Source organism: Salminus brasiliensis, chromosome 9, assembly GCF_030463535.1.
Source record: "Salminus brasiliensis chromosome 9, fSalBra1.hap2, whole genome shotgun sequence".
Taxonomy (NCBI): Eukaryota; Metazoa; Chordata; class Actinopteri; order Characiformes; family Bryconidae; genus Salminus; species Salminus brasiliensis.
In genome coordinates this window covers 10286327-10298448 of record NC_132886.1, presented here as the reverse complement: position 1 = coordinate 10298448, position 12122 = coordinate 10286327, and the positions used below count along the sequence as shown (strand labels likewise).

The window sequence follows — 12122 nt, the reverse complement described above, 5'->3', positions numbered from 1 at the left end:
TCTGTGTATCTGACTCCAGCTTACACACCCCTCATCAGACGCTCCAGACCAGTTCAGAAGCAGGTGAAAACCTGGCCGGCAGGAGCCATCTCTGCCCTTCAGGACTGTTTTGAGTGCACTGCATGGGACATGTTCAGGGAGGCTGCAACTGAAGGCGACTCTGTTAACTTGGAGGAGTACACAGCATCAGTCACTGGCTACATCAGCAAGTGTATTGATGATGTCACGGTCTCCAAGACCATCACCACACGCCCAAACCAGAAGCCGTGGATGACTCCTGAGCTGCGACTCGGCCTTCAGAGTGGGTGGCAAGGCGGCCCTGAGGAAAGCAAGAGCCAAATTGTCACGAGCCATCAGAGAGGCAAAGCACACACACGCCCAGAGAATCCACAGCCACTTCAAGGACACGGGTGACACGCGGCGCATGTGGCAGGGCATCCAGGAAATCACAAACTACAGGACAATGCCACCGTCCTGTGACAGTGATGCCTTTCTCCCTGATGCCCTGAATGACTTCTATGCACGGTTTGAGGCACAGAACAACACGTTGGTGAGAAAGATCATGCTCAAGCGTGACTTCAGTTCAGCATTCAACACCATCATCCCACAGAATCTCACCAGGAAGTTAAGATTGCTGCACCTCAACACCCCCCCCCCCCCCCCCCACCACCGCAACTGGATCCTGGACTTCCTGACGGGGAGGCCCCAGTTAGTCTGGTTCGGGGACAGCAGCTCCAGCACCATCACACTGAACACTGGGGCACCCCAAGGAGTCCTCTGCTGTTCACCCTGCTGACTCATGACTGTGTTGCAAAACACAGTTCTAACAGCATCATAAAGTTTGCAGATGATACAACTGTGCTGGGTCTTATCAGCAAAGGCGACGAGTCAGCATACAGAGAGGAGGTGCAGCAGCTGACAGACTGGTGTACAGTCAACAACCTTCACTGGAATGTAGACAAGACCAAGGAAATGGTTGTTGACTCCAGGAAAACAAGACAAGACCACTCTCCGCTCAACAGCAACGGTTCCTCTGTGGAGATCCTTAAGAGCACCAAGTTCCTTGGTGTCCACTTAGCGGAGAACCTCCCTGAACACCAGCTCTACAGCCAAGGAAGCCAAGCAGCGTCTCTACTTCCGGAAGCTGAGAAAGGCCCGTCTCCCTCCACCCATCCTCACCCTCTTCTATAGAGGGACCATAGAGAGCATCCTGAGCAGCTGCATCACAGCCTGGTTTGGGACCTGCACAGCCTCTGACCGCAAGACCCTCCAACGTATTGTGAGGACAGCTGAGAAGAGCATTGTGGATGACTCCACCCACCCTTCACACAGACTGTTCTCCCTCCTGCCATCAGGAAGAAGGTACCGCAGCATCCGGTCCAACACGACCAGACTCTGCAATAGCTTCTTCCCCCAAGCCATCAGACTTCTCAACTCCAGAGACTGAACTGTTTTTATTGTTCCATGCACTCTCTCTCTCTCTCTCTCTCTCTCTCTCTCTCTCTCTCAGACAATATGGGAAGCATTTTTACACAAATAACTTTACTACCTCACTGGACTCAATATTTATTGCACACTATTGCACACATTGCATAAATTGCACACTACCCCCAATTATTTATTATTCTTTGTCTGTACTGTGTTGTGTTGCACTTGTGTTTTGTATGCACTGTCTATGTTGCACCATGGTCCTGGAGGAACGTTGTTTTGTTTCACTGTGTACTCTGTATGTAGTTGAAATGACAATAAAAACCCACTTGACTTGAATAACGAGTTATATGTGCTTTTTTCCTATGTAAAAAATCCAAGCACTTTAGTTCTTTCAATGAATGGCAATCATGTAGATTAAGCATTTAAATATATTTAAATCATTTATGTGACAATTATTTTGATATGCCTAATCTACATGATTGCCATTCATTGAAAGAACTAAAGTGCTTGGATTTTTTACATAGAGAGGTCATCTTTGCTCACGTTAGTGGAGGCATCGCATGGAAGAGCAGAGGCGTCGCCAGCCTCGAAAAGTTGTTTCTTCGCCTTTTTCTTTGCCACCTTAGATTAAGGAGAAGGGGTAGACGGACTCATCTCCTCGACAGCCCTTTTCTCTGGAAGTTCCATCATCCATCATGACACATCTGGTGGTCAAAGCCAGGAAGTGCTTTGTAGATCATTTTTCTTCCGTGCATTTAGAAAACATGGCATTTGCTGTTTCAATAAACTTAATGGTTTGTTCTGAATGTCCTGAACTCCCATTGCTGAGGTGGGTTCATAAATCCAGGGTTGGGCAGATTACTCCATAAGAAAGTATGAATAATGAATAATTGTAAAAAGCTCAATAATGTATTCTATTACGATTCATAAAGCAGTGATGTATTCAGATTAAATGTAGAATATAGTCAGAACACATCCTGATTAAACACAGTGGAGAAACAATGCTGCTGTAACTCTTATTAGATCCACACTGTTGCTGGTTGGCACTTTCTATTATATGATTCTTCTGTTAATAAATCTACAGGTCTTATCTTCTACAGTTCTTCTACAATCTCCTGAGCAGGTCTTTTGATAGTCCATTTACATTTATCACAGCTCTACTCCCTGTTAGTCTCTGTCTCTGTTTGGGTGAAGCGCTCAGGGTTTTGCTGCTTTTTCCTAGTCCCACATGTTGCCCTAAGCTCTATGGTGCTGCTCTCGGTCAGCACTCAGGTGACATCTTCACCAGAGAATTGTGAGTAAGGCCTTAGTAAGGATAGAAACAGGACACCCTACAGCCTCGTGGTCCTCACAGGCATGTCCACATGAAGATGGCAGGGCAGCAAGTGTGCCGTTTGGTACTGAGCTGTCACGTCAGACAGTTACCTCCTACAATCCTCCTGAGCAATGGCAGATCTCATAGCGTTTGCGTTCTTCGTAGCTGCAGAAGTGGATGAACTAGAAGTCCCTCTGCTTTTGCATGAAATTGAACACGAGGATCAACGAGGATCAAGCGTTTATTTAATGACCTGTAGACTAAACTAGACATGCCTGTTCACTGTTGTAGGTTCAGCCCAGCGTTCCACAGTGCGGACTATAGGTGAGCACAATGTGTACAACTATGCTTCTGTAAACACTTAGTATTTAATATTTTTCCCTTTCATTCATTTGTCTTGTAGATTGGTGGGAAAAGTTTGAACACATTGTTATCTGTGGTAATAAACAACCATAAATATTAAAAAGTATTCAGCAGAGTGCACCAGGCCCAGAGCTTTGGTATTCAGCATCAAAGCCCAGAGCATTTACTGCAGAAGGTGCACGCCCTTCTGGACCACAACAACTCCTCAGTGAGAATCACTTTCTTTGATTTCTCAAGTGCATTCAACACCATCCAACCTCTGATGCTGGGGGGAAAGATGGCCAGAATGCAGGTGGACAGGTCCACTGTTGCCTGGGTCATTGACTACCTGTCTGACAGACCCCAGTATGTGCAGCTGGGATCCAACCGGTCTGAGTGCTTAGTGAGAAGGACTGGAGCACCACAGGGAACTGTTCTCTCTCCTTTCCTCTTTACCATGTACACCACTGACTTCCAGTACAGATCAGAACTCTGCCACCTTCAGAAATTCTCTAATGACTGCATCAGGATGCATCAGGGATGATGAGGATGGAGAATACAGGGACCTGGTTAACAGCTTTGTCGTGTGGAGTGAGAGGAATCACCTGATTCTCAATGTGGCCAAGACCAAGGAAATGGTGGTGGACTTCAGGAGAAAGAGGACCACGACCGGTCCCATTGCCATCACGGGTCAGGATGTGGAGCGGGTAGACACCTATAAATACCTGGGTGTCCACCTGGACAGCTCTCTGGAAGGCTTTGAGGTGGTTGTGGAAAGGAGGAATCACTGCCATTCTGGAGAACACTTCCCACCCCCTCCATGATCTACTGGTCAAGCAGCGGAGCACTTTTAGTAACAGGCTCCTTCAGCTCCGCTGCAGCAAGAAACTGTACAGGAGATCGTTTCTCCCAACAGCGATCTCACTGTACAACGCCTCGTCACTGTGCCGGGACATTATTGTGCACTGAGTGTACTAATAGAACAGTCCCACTGTTTCTCAATCAGACACTATTCTGTTCATCACTATGTACTGCCACACAGCTCTGTCATCTGCACTGTCACTTTAAAACTCTATTGTTTATCACTTATACTGTACTGATACCCCAGGATGCCTTACATTACTACATTATATTAATGTAGTTACTGCACTGTTACATTACACATAATTCATTCTGTATATTACATTATATTACAGTAATTACTGCACTGCAATCACTTTTTCTCTATGTATCTATTCATTCCCTGCAGTTCGTGCTTGATTTATTCATATTTAGACCAAATGCTCTTTATCTCGAAAAGTTCATCAAACTAAATAAAGTATTCCCCGAACCACTGCAGTTACAACATGCTTTATTGTTTACTCACCATTACTCACCATTACCGTCTTAACTACAACAGCTCTTAGTACATATAAGGTAGAATTACCTGAATATATTTAGTTATTAGTACATTTCTGATAAATCTGTGATTAGAAATAAAATAAATTAATAAAGAAATAATAAATAAGCTTTTAAAATTAAACATACATTTTTTTTATATTGGGCAAATGTATATGAATTCTCTTTACAGTCTCCTTACAGTCTTTAACCTGACCAGCTCTCACTGTGAGTTATTAATAATCTTTCAAATTATACTTCTTATAAATAAAATAATGTTAGAGGATCCAATTTTAAAAGAATACAGGACTAACTTTTGAGTCTTAAGAAATACCAGGGTAAATACCAAAGCTCTTCTAGAAACTCTTTATCTCTACAAGTTACATGTTAAACCATGTTAGTTTGAGCTCCACTCTCTCCTTCAGATGATCAATAATCAATAAGTGTCGTAAATGTGTGTTAGTTCAGTCAAACTCATTATTCAAGTCTTTGCTGCTTTGATTAAATTAATTACAACCTGTATAAAAGTATTCTTGTGTGAATAAAGTCACCCTTTGCAGACAGAAAGCAGACACTGATCTTAACCAGTGACTTACACGTTTAATACTTTCATAAAGATAATGATTTACATTAAATACACATTTCAACTGAATCTGTTACTGTGCTAATGACAAATGAACAGGAAGTGACATCACACTGGAAAAGAGAAAGTAAAACTGACTGAATCAGGAAGTTCAGATGGAATAACGACCTTCTTATTCTCAGTAAGAGCGGATTTAAACTGCTGGATATTCAGTAACTCTGAGAAGAGCTTCAACACAGACGATTCTGACACTCCAAGAGAAAGACATAGAGAAGAATAAAGGTATGAACTTCAGCTTCATCAACAGTGTGATCTCAGGAGCACCAGAGCCTCTGTGTGTGTGTGTGTGTGTGTGTGTGTGTGTGTGGACGTGCTTAATATAATACTTGTTTGTGTTTAAGGCAGCAGGATGTGATTAGGACAGTGATGGGATTTTTGCTGAATGTGTTCAACAGGAGGAGGAAAAAGAAAATGGCGTCACAACGACCAAAAGAAGGCAGATGGAGGAGCATGGATGAACCACCAGCTCACTGTAAGTTAATTTACTAGATACGTCTGCCTTGTACTTGTCAAGACCACCTACAGTCAGGGCTAAAAATATCGGGACCCCTGCATGTCTTTTATAAAACGCCCAGGGTGTTGTGGAACAACACAACAAAGCTGAGAAGTCAGATCTAATATCATTCCTTACAAAACTCCAGAAACTGACTGAACCTTTTACAAACTGGATTGTAATCATTTGATGCTTCTTTCAGTTGTATTTGTGGAAAGTATCCGTTGCTGACTATGTAGAAATCACACAAATCACACATTATGTTTAAATCTAAAAAAATGTCAAGCACATCATTGTGCCTTTTACAGAAAACAAAATAAGGTCTTAGTGGAACTTCAGGATAGTTTGGGGTCGTGTTTCTGCTTCTGGTACTAGATGACTGGAGCAGTTGGCAAAATGAGAGTGGCCTAAAATTCCAGTGGAGAAATGTAAGAAACTCATTCATGGTTACAGGAAGTGATGAGTTTCAGTGATTCCTTTGAAAGGGTGTACTACCAAATATTAAGCTGAGGGTGCCAGTAAGTTTGGCCAGTGCATTTGTGGAATTCAGTGTGGAAGTGTTTCTGATTTGACGCAGTTCTTTGTGTTGTTCCAATGCAAAGAAAACAAATAAACACGTAAAAAACAAAACATTTATAACTGCAATACATTTCTGGATGAAGTTCTGCCTTTTCTGAAAGACGAGCAGGGGGTGCCATGACTATATCTTACAGGTCCACTAAGTTTATGATTATATACTGTAACCTGTTGCTTTCTGTAACTGGAGTTGTCTACTCCAGTACTGGTCAGTTTCTAACAACAGTCCTGATGCTGACCCGATATTATTTGGTATACCATTCTCAGCACTACAGTGACACTGACATGGTTTTGGTATCAATCACAAATCTGCTCTCTTGTAGCTCCACCTTGCTGGTGTAGAGTTAGAGACTGTAGCTCATCTGATAATTAGCGATCCAGTGGCCCTTCAATCTCAACATAGCAGTGTTACTGACATGTTACACAGGAACTGCTGTGCCTGAAACTCATACCAGTACCACACACACAGACACACACACACACAGACACACAAACACACACAAACACACACACCAGTGTCACTGCTGTGCTGAGATTGAACCACCACCCAAATAATACCAAGTCAGTGATGGTCTCTTTCACTTTATTAAAAAGAAAGTATGACAGAATGGTGTGAAGCTGACCAACTCAAACATGTTCTTATTTTCTACTCATACACAGTATCTCGTGACTCTAGTGGTCTCCTGTCTGAAGACCAGTTCCTGTGTTCTATCTGTCTGGATGTGTTCACTGATCCAGTCTCCACTCCATGTGGACACAACTTCTGTCTGAACTGTATTAAAACATACTGGGGTGACAGTCAGCAGTGTCACTGTCCATTATGTAAAGAGAAATTCACCAAGAGACCAGAACTGAAGGTCAACACAACACTGAGAGAGGTGGTGGACCACTTCAAGAAGAAAAGTGGTCTTGAAAAACCTGAGGTTCTCTGTGAGGTCTGCACTGGAGTAAAGCAGAAAGCCCTGAAATCCTGTCTGGATTGTGGTCTGACTTTCTGTAAATCTCATTTAGAGCCTCATTATAATGTTCCAAAGCTTAAGAAACACAAGTTAATAAACCCAGTGAAGGACCTGGAGGATTACATCTGCCAGAAGCATGAGAAACCCCTGGAGCTGTTCTGTAGAGATGACCAGACGTTTGTGTGTCAGTTCTGCACTGAAGGAGACCACAAGACTCACAACACTGTTCCTATAGAGGAGGAGAGTGGACAGAAGAAGGTGAGAGTTAGTGTTACTCTAACCAGCAAACACTCAATAATGAATGTAAACTAAACTCTTCACCTCCTGCTCACAGACTCAGCTGGAGAAGACACAGACAGAGGTTCAGCAGATGATCCAAGACAGACAGAAGAAGATCAGAGAGATCAGACACTCAGCAGAGCTCAGAAAAGTGGGTGAAGCATCATCTGTGTTCTAGTCATTTCAGTCTGCAGGTTTGATTTTATAGAATGGATCAAACTGACATTAATAATATGCTCATCATTCACTGTGATTTGATTGAAGTGAAAAGTTGTTCTTCCATCAGAGAAACACAGAGAAGGAGATTTCAGACAGTGTTGAGGTCTTCACTGCTCTGATGTGCTCCATTGAGAGAAGCCAGGCTGAGCTGCTTGAGGTGATGGAGGAGAAGCAGAAAGCAGCAGAGAGGCAGGCTGAAGACCTCATTAAAGATCTGGAGCAGGAAATCACTGAGCTACAGAGGAGAGACACTGAGCTGGAGCAGCTCTCACACACTGAGGACCACCTCCACCTCCTACAGGTCAGTGTTCCTCTATCTGCTCAATGGCAATGCAGCACATCACACTACAACACTGCCCATGCTGAGGTATCTCTCCTCTCTCCTGCTGAACTGTAGATTTACCCCTCCCTCTGCAGCCCCCCACACACCAGCACCTGGACTGACCGCAGTATTGACCCTCATCTGAGTGCAGAGACTGTGAGGAGCACTCTGTCTGGACTTCAGAAGAGTCTGAATGAAGAACTCACTAAAACTCTGAATGAGAAGATCAGAGAATCAGGTGAGGAACTTTCCTATTCAGCATGTTCTCCACACAGAAATCTGTAGCAGAAAGAATCTTATTGAAGATGCTGGATGAAAATGAAGTGATTCATGAAGATCTGTTGTGTTTCTTCATTCTGAAGCTTTATTTGAGTCTAAGATTAGCTTTGAATCAACTGTTTAAAATCTAATGAATGTTCTTTTTTATTGTAATTAGTCTCAACAGAACTGAAGAGGATTCAGCAGTATGCAGGTACAGTGGGATTTCTGATTGGTCTCTGTCTTTATTATTTTAGGAGCTTTTCTATTGTATTCTTTTAAACTCATCATCACACCACTGCAACCCACACTTTATAAAGTACTATTACTTTTAATTAACCTCAAATAGATTTTATTCAACACTCCCTTTTTAAAGTTTACTCAGTGTGATCCACTGGATGATGAATTCAGGTATTATCTGCAGACTCATTTCACACACTGTGTGTTTCTCTCAGTGGATGTGACTCTGGATCCTGATACAGCTCATCCCTATCTCCTCCTGACTGATGATGGAAAAGAAGTGAGACACAGCGACATTGAACAGAATCGTTCAGACAATCCAAAGAGATTCACCTCTTGTGTCAATGTCCTGGGAAAGGAGGGATTCTCTTCACAGAGATTTTACTATGAGGTGCAGGTCAGAGGGAAAACAGAGTGGGATTTAGGGGTGGTCAGAGAGTCCATTACGAGGAAGGGGAAGATTACACTGACCCCACAGAATGGATTCTGGACTGTGTGGATGAGGAATGGAAATGAATACAAAGCATGTGCTGGTCCCTCCGTTCTCCTCTCACTGAGAGAGAAGCCCCAGAAGGTGGGGGTGTTTGTGGATTATGAGGAGGGTCTGGTCTCCTTTTATGATGTGGAGGCCAGGTCTCATATCTACTCTTTTACTGGTCAGTCTTTCACTGAGAAACTCTATCCGTACTTCAGTCCCTGTCCTAATGATGGAGGTAAAAACTCATCTCCACTGATCATCTCACCCGTATCAAACTCTGCATAAATATTCATCAGTAGCTGTAATGAGAGGAACAGGTAGGAACAGGTGGATGATTTCTGATTCTGTACATTAATGTATCCCTGTAGTTAAATGATGTGAAATGGGCTCATAAATGAAGTTTCTTCTCTCTGTAGTACAAACAGATGATTGTGTTCTCTGAACATCACTGGATAATCTGAATTAACCATGTTCTTCAATTTATTTTTTACACAATGTAAATCTGGCAGTGGTTCTTTAATTTGTGTCAGAATTACACGGTTTGTCCTTCCCTTTTAAAGTTGCAATTTTACCCAGATTATGGGTGACCAGACCAACATACCATTTTCCTCTATTCGGGTGATTGTTGAAAGACATACCCAAAAATGTAAAGCTTGGAGGTGCAGAGAACACCAATCCTGCTTTTTCTGTGCTATATTAAAAAGCACATAGATCCCATTGAAGCACTTCAGGTGTATTTTTCATAAATTCACCAATAAGTTCCATTTTCTCACTGCAGGAAATGTGAAAGGTTGCATTATATATCATATGATATACATGTTACACTTGAGACTTGAGTCAAGCTCAATTTACAAGGGAAAGAAGTTAGTATTAGCTAATGTTATAATATGTATAGTTCAGGTCCTAGAAACCTGAAAGGCTAAGCCATGTTTGAACCTGTTTTTTAATATGCACACACCTATGACTGCCTCACAACAACTGAATTCTATATTAATGCACCAAGTGACTAAAACCATTGTGCTCCGAATGTAAATTGCTCACATGGATCCGGTGCTGACAAATGATTTGGATGATTTGGAACTTGGATGATCAACTTTGCTAGAAGATTACTAACTTATAAACCTAACTGCTCCTTCATTCATAATAATTGTGTTTGGCTTTGGATTTAAGTGTGTTATTTCCTCATTGCTGTAAGTTGTACATTTTGTACACCCAAATAGTGATCGTATGTCCAGCAGTTGTGAACATTAAGATGAACCCAAAGGACTTTTTGTTAAATATATTATGCATTTATTTGAGTCCAGTTATTTTAAGAGTCCATTTCTGTATGCACATACGTGGATAAATACGAAAATACATGTATGCAAGGCAGTATGGTGTCCAATTTCTTCACGAGTCCCCGCATGTTCCACTGCGATCCTGTGTCGTTCCTTGCACAAATAAACTCTTGTAGGTGTCAGTGTGTGTGAAGTAACGAGGCAGGCAGCTAACACAACTCCAAAAGTAAATAGTTTGTTTACCTGTTGTTCGGTCATTAGCATGACCATTTGTGCCCAGTTTAGATGCTCTTGTGTTCTTGTGTATGTGAAGGGATGTGAGGTGAAGTGTGTCCCAATTCTGCTCTACACTCTCCAAGGCCTTAACCGTTCACGGCCCTTTTACCTGTCGTGCAACAACCTCATTAATGATTATAAATAGGTTGTCACTCACTTGACCCTTACATATCTGTTTGAACTGTAATATTCATCTATATTATTAAGTTTAAAGAATCTAAATGTAGGATATAATTATAAATTAGTGTGTCTATAAGCACTCCCATCACAACCCTGGAATACCATAACGATTGTGCAACAATGGCACAGTAACAATCTGTTATATCACATCAACTGTTTAACAACAGCATAGCAACAACTTATCAACCCCATATGATGGGAAGGGATACCAGACCAATGCTTAGCAACAGCATAGCAGCCACATGGAACAGCATAGCAACTGTCTAATATTTTATAAATTTAACATTTTATTTCATTACAGCACTCAAAGAACCATTTCCCAAGGTAAAAAAAAAAAAAAAAATATATATATATATATATATATATATATATATATATATATATATATATATATATATATATATATATTTTTTTTTTTTTTTATTTCAAAATAAACATAATTCATTATAATTCACCAACATATAATCTACACTGAGGCACTGTCCCTATGAGGGTTGTTTGTTTGAGTCCTGATAATGCTGCTAGCCATCGGCAGCTGGGGTGCCAACAGAGCACAATTGGCCTTGAGATTTGAACAAGAACGGTAGGCATTCCTTCTCAGAAAAAGCACTGTGGCTGTGTCAAGTTTGCCCAGCACCACCTGGATGCTTTAGCACAAATGCATAATGCTATATTTGAAATAAAACAAAAACATCACAACTGTTAAACATGATGCAGGGACTGTCATGGTTTGGGGCTTCTTTGCTGGACATCTTGTGATCATTGAGGCACCAATGAATTCAAAGGTCTAATCAAAACATTTCACAGGAGAATGTGAAGGCAACAGTCCATGATCTCAAGCTGTATATGTATAATTCTGTACTGTATATGTAAAATAATAATGCTTGTGTAATTTCACATTTCAAACCATCTGCACTTAAAACAAACAAAGATGGATACAGATGTATCTAGAATAAAGCAATATAGCATATTGTGTAGCATGTCATGGTGTGTACGGCCAGACAAGACAGGAAGAACACTCACAGAGATGGAACTAAGCAAGGTGTTCATTTGACCACAAAAGGGGTAACAAAACAAGGTAGAGAACAAACAGAGTGCAGCGATCTAATGGGCACAACTTGAACACAAACAGAATGTGCCAAACAAAACAGTGAACACAATAAACCTGGGACTGGGAGGTAAACTAAGGAGGGGGACAAACGAAAGCTGCAAGCCTAGCTTGGGATACCGTGGTAACTAGCCAAGAAGCATGAGCAGGGAGCGATGCAACGCACTTGCCTCTAGAATCAAATTCAAACAAGTGAGATGTGGAGATACTACACAGGATCTTCCTGACAGTCCAAAGAGATTAGATTTCTACATTGATGTTATAGGAAAGGAGGGATTCTCCTCAGGGAGATTTTACTATGAGGTGCAGGTCAGTGGGAAAACTGAGTGGGATTTAGGAGTGGCCAGAG

The 12122-nt window shown here is 41.7% G+C and overlaps 1 protein-coding gene across 2 annotated transcripts; it reads left to right on the top strand.

The window, feature by feature from the left end:
• The first annotated feature begins 5196 nt into the window (after nt 1-5196).
• Nucleotides 5197-10299, top strand: LOC140562019 (zinc-binding protein A33-like). Of its 2 annotated transcripts, none has more exons than XM_072687370.1 (8): nt 5197-5330; nt 5504-5580; nt 6838-7394; nt 7471-7566; nt 7702-7935; nt 8032-8194; nt 8393-8428; nt 8673-10299. In XM_072687370.1, exons 2-8 carry the CDS (start codon nt 5520-5522, stop codon nt 9215-9217), a joined length of 1692 nt encoding a protein of 563 aa, XP_072543471.1. In that variant the 5' UTR covers nt 5197-5330; nt 5504-5519; the 3' UTR covers nt 9218-10299. The 2 variants fall into 2 exon arrangements, with proteins under 2 accessions (XP_072543471.1, XP_072543470.1); XM_072687369.1 differs by having other exon boundaries at nt 8670-10299.
• Nucleotides 10300-12122: the final 1823 nt, after the last annotated feature.

What these genes read in the sequence shown, in the direction of transcription:
- LOC140562019 (XM_072687369.1), top strand. Translation starts at nt 5,520, where the DNA reads ATGGCGTCACAACGACCAAAAGAAGGCAGATGGAGGAGCATGGATGAA. An exon ending in GGATGAACCACCAGCTCACT is followed by an intron (nt 5,581 to 6,837) that starts GTAAGTTAATTT and finishes ACTCATACACAG; the next exon opens with TATCTCGTGACTCTAGTGGT. An exon ending in ACCACCTCCACCTCCTACAG is followed by an intron (nt 7,936 to 8,031) that starts GTCAGTGTTCCT and finishes GCTGAACTGTAG; the next exon opens with ATTTACCCCTCCCTCTGCAG.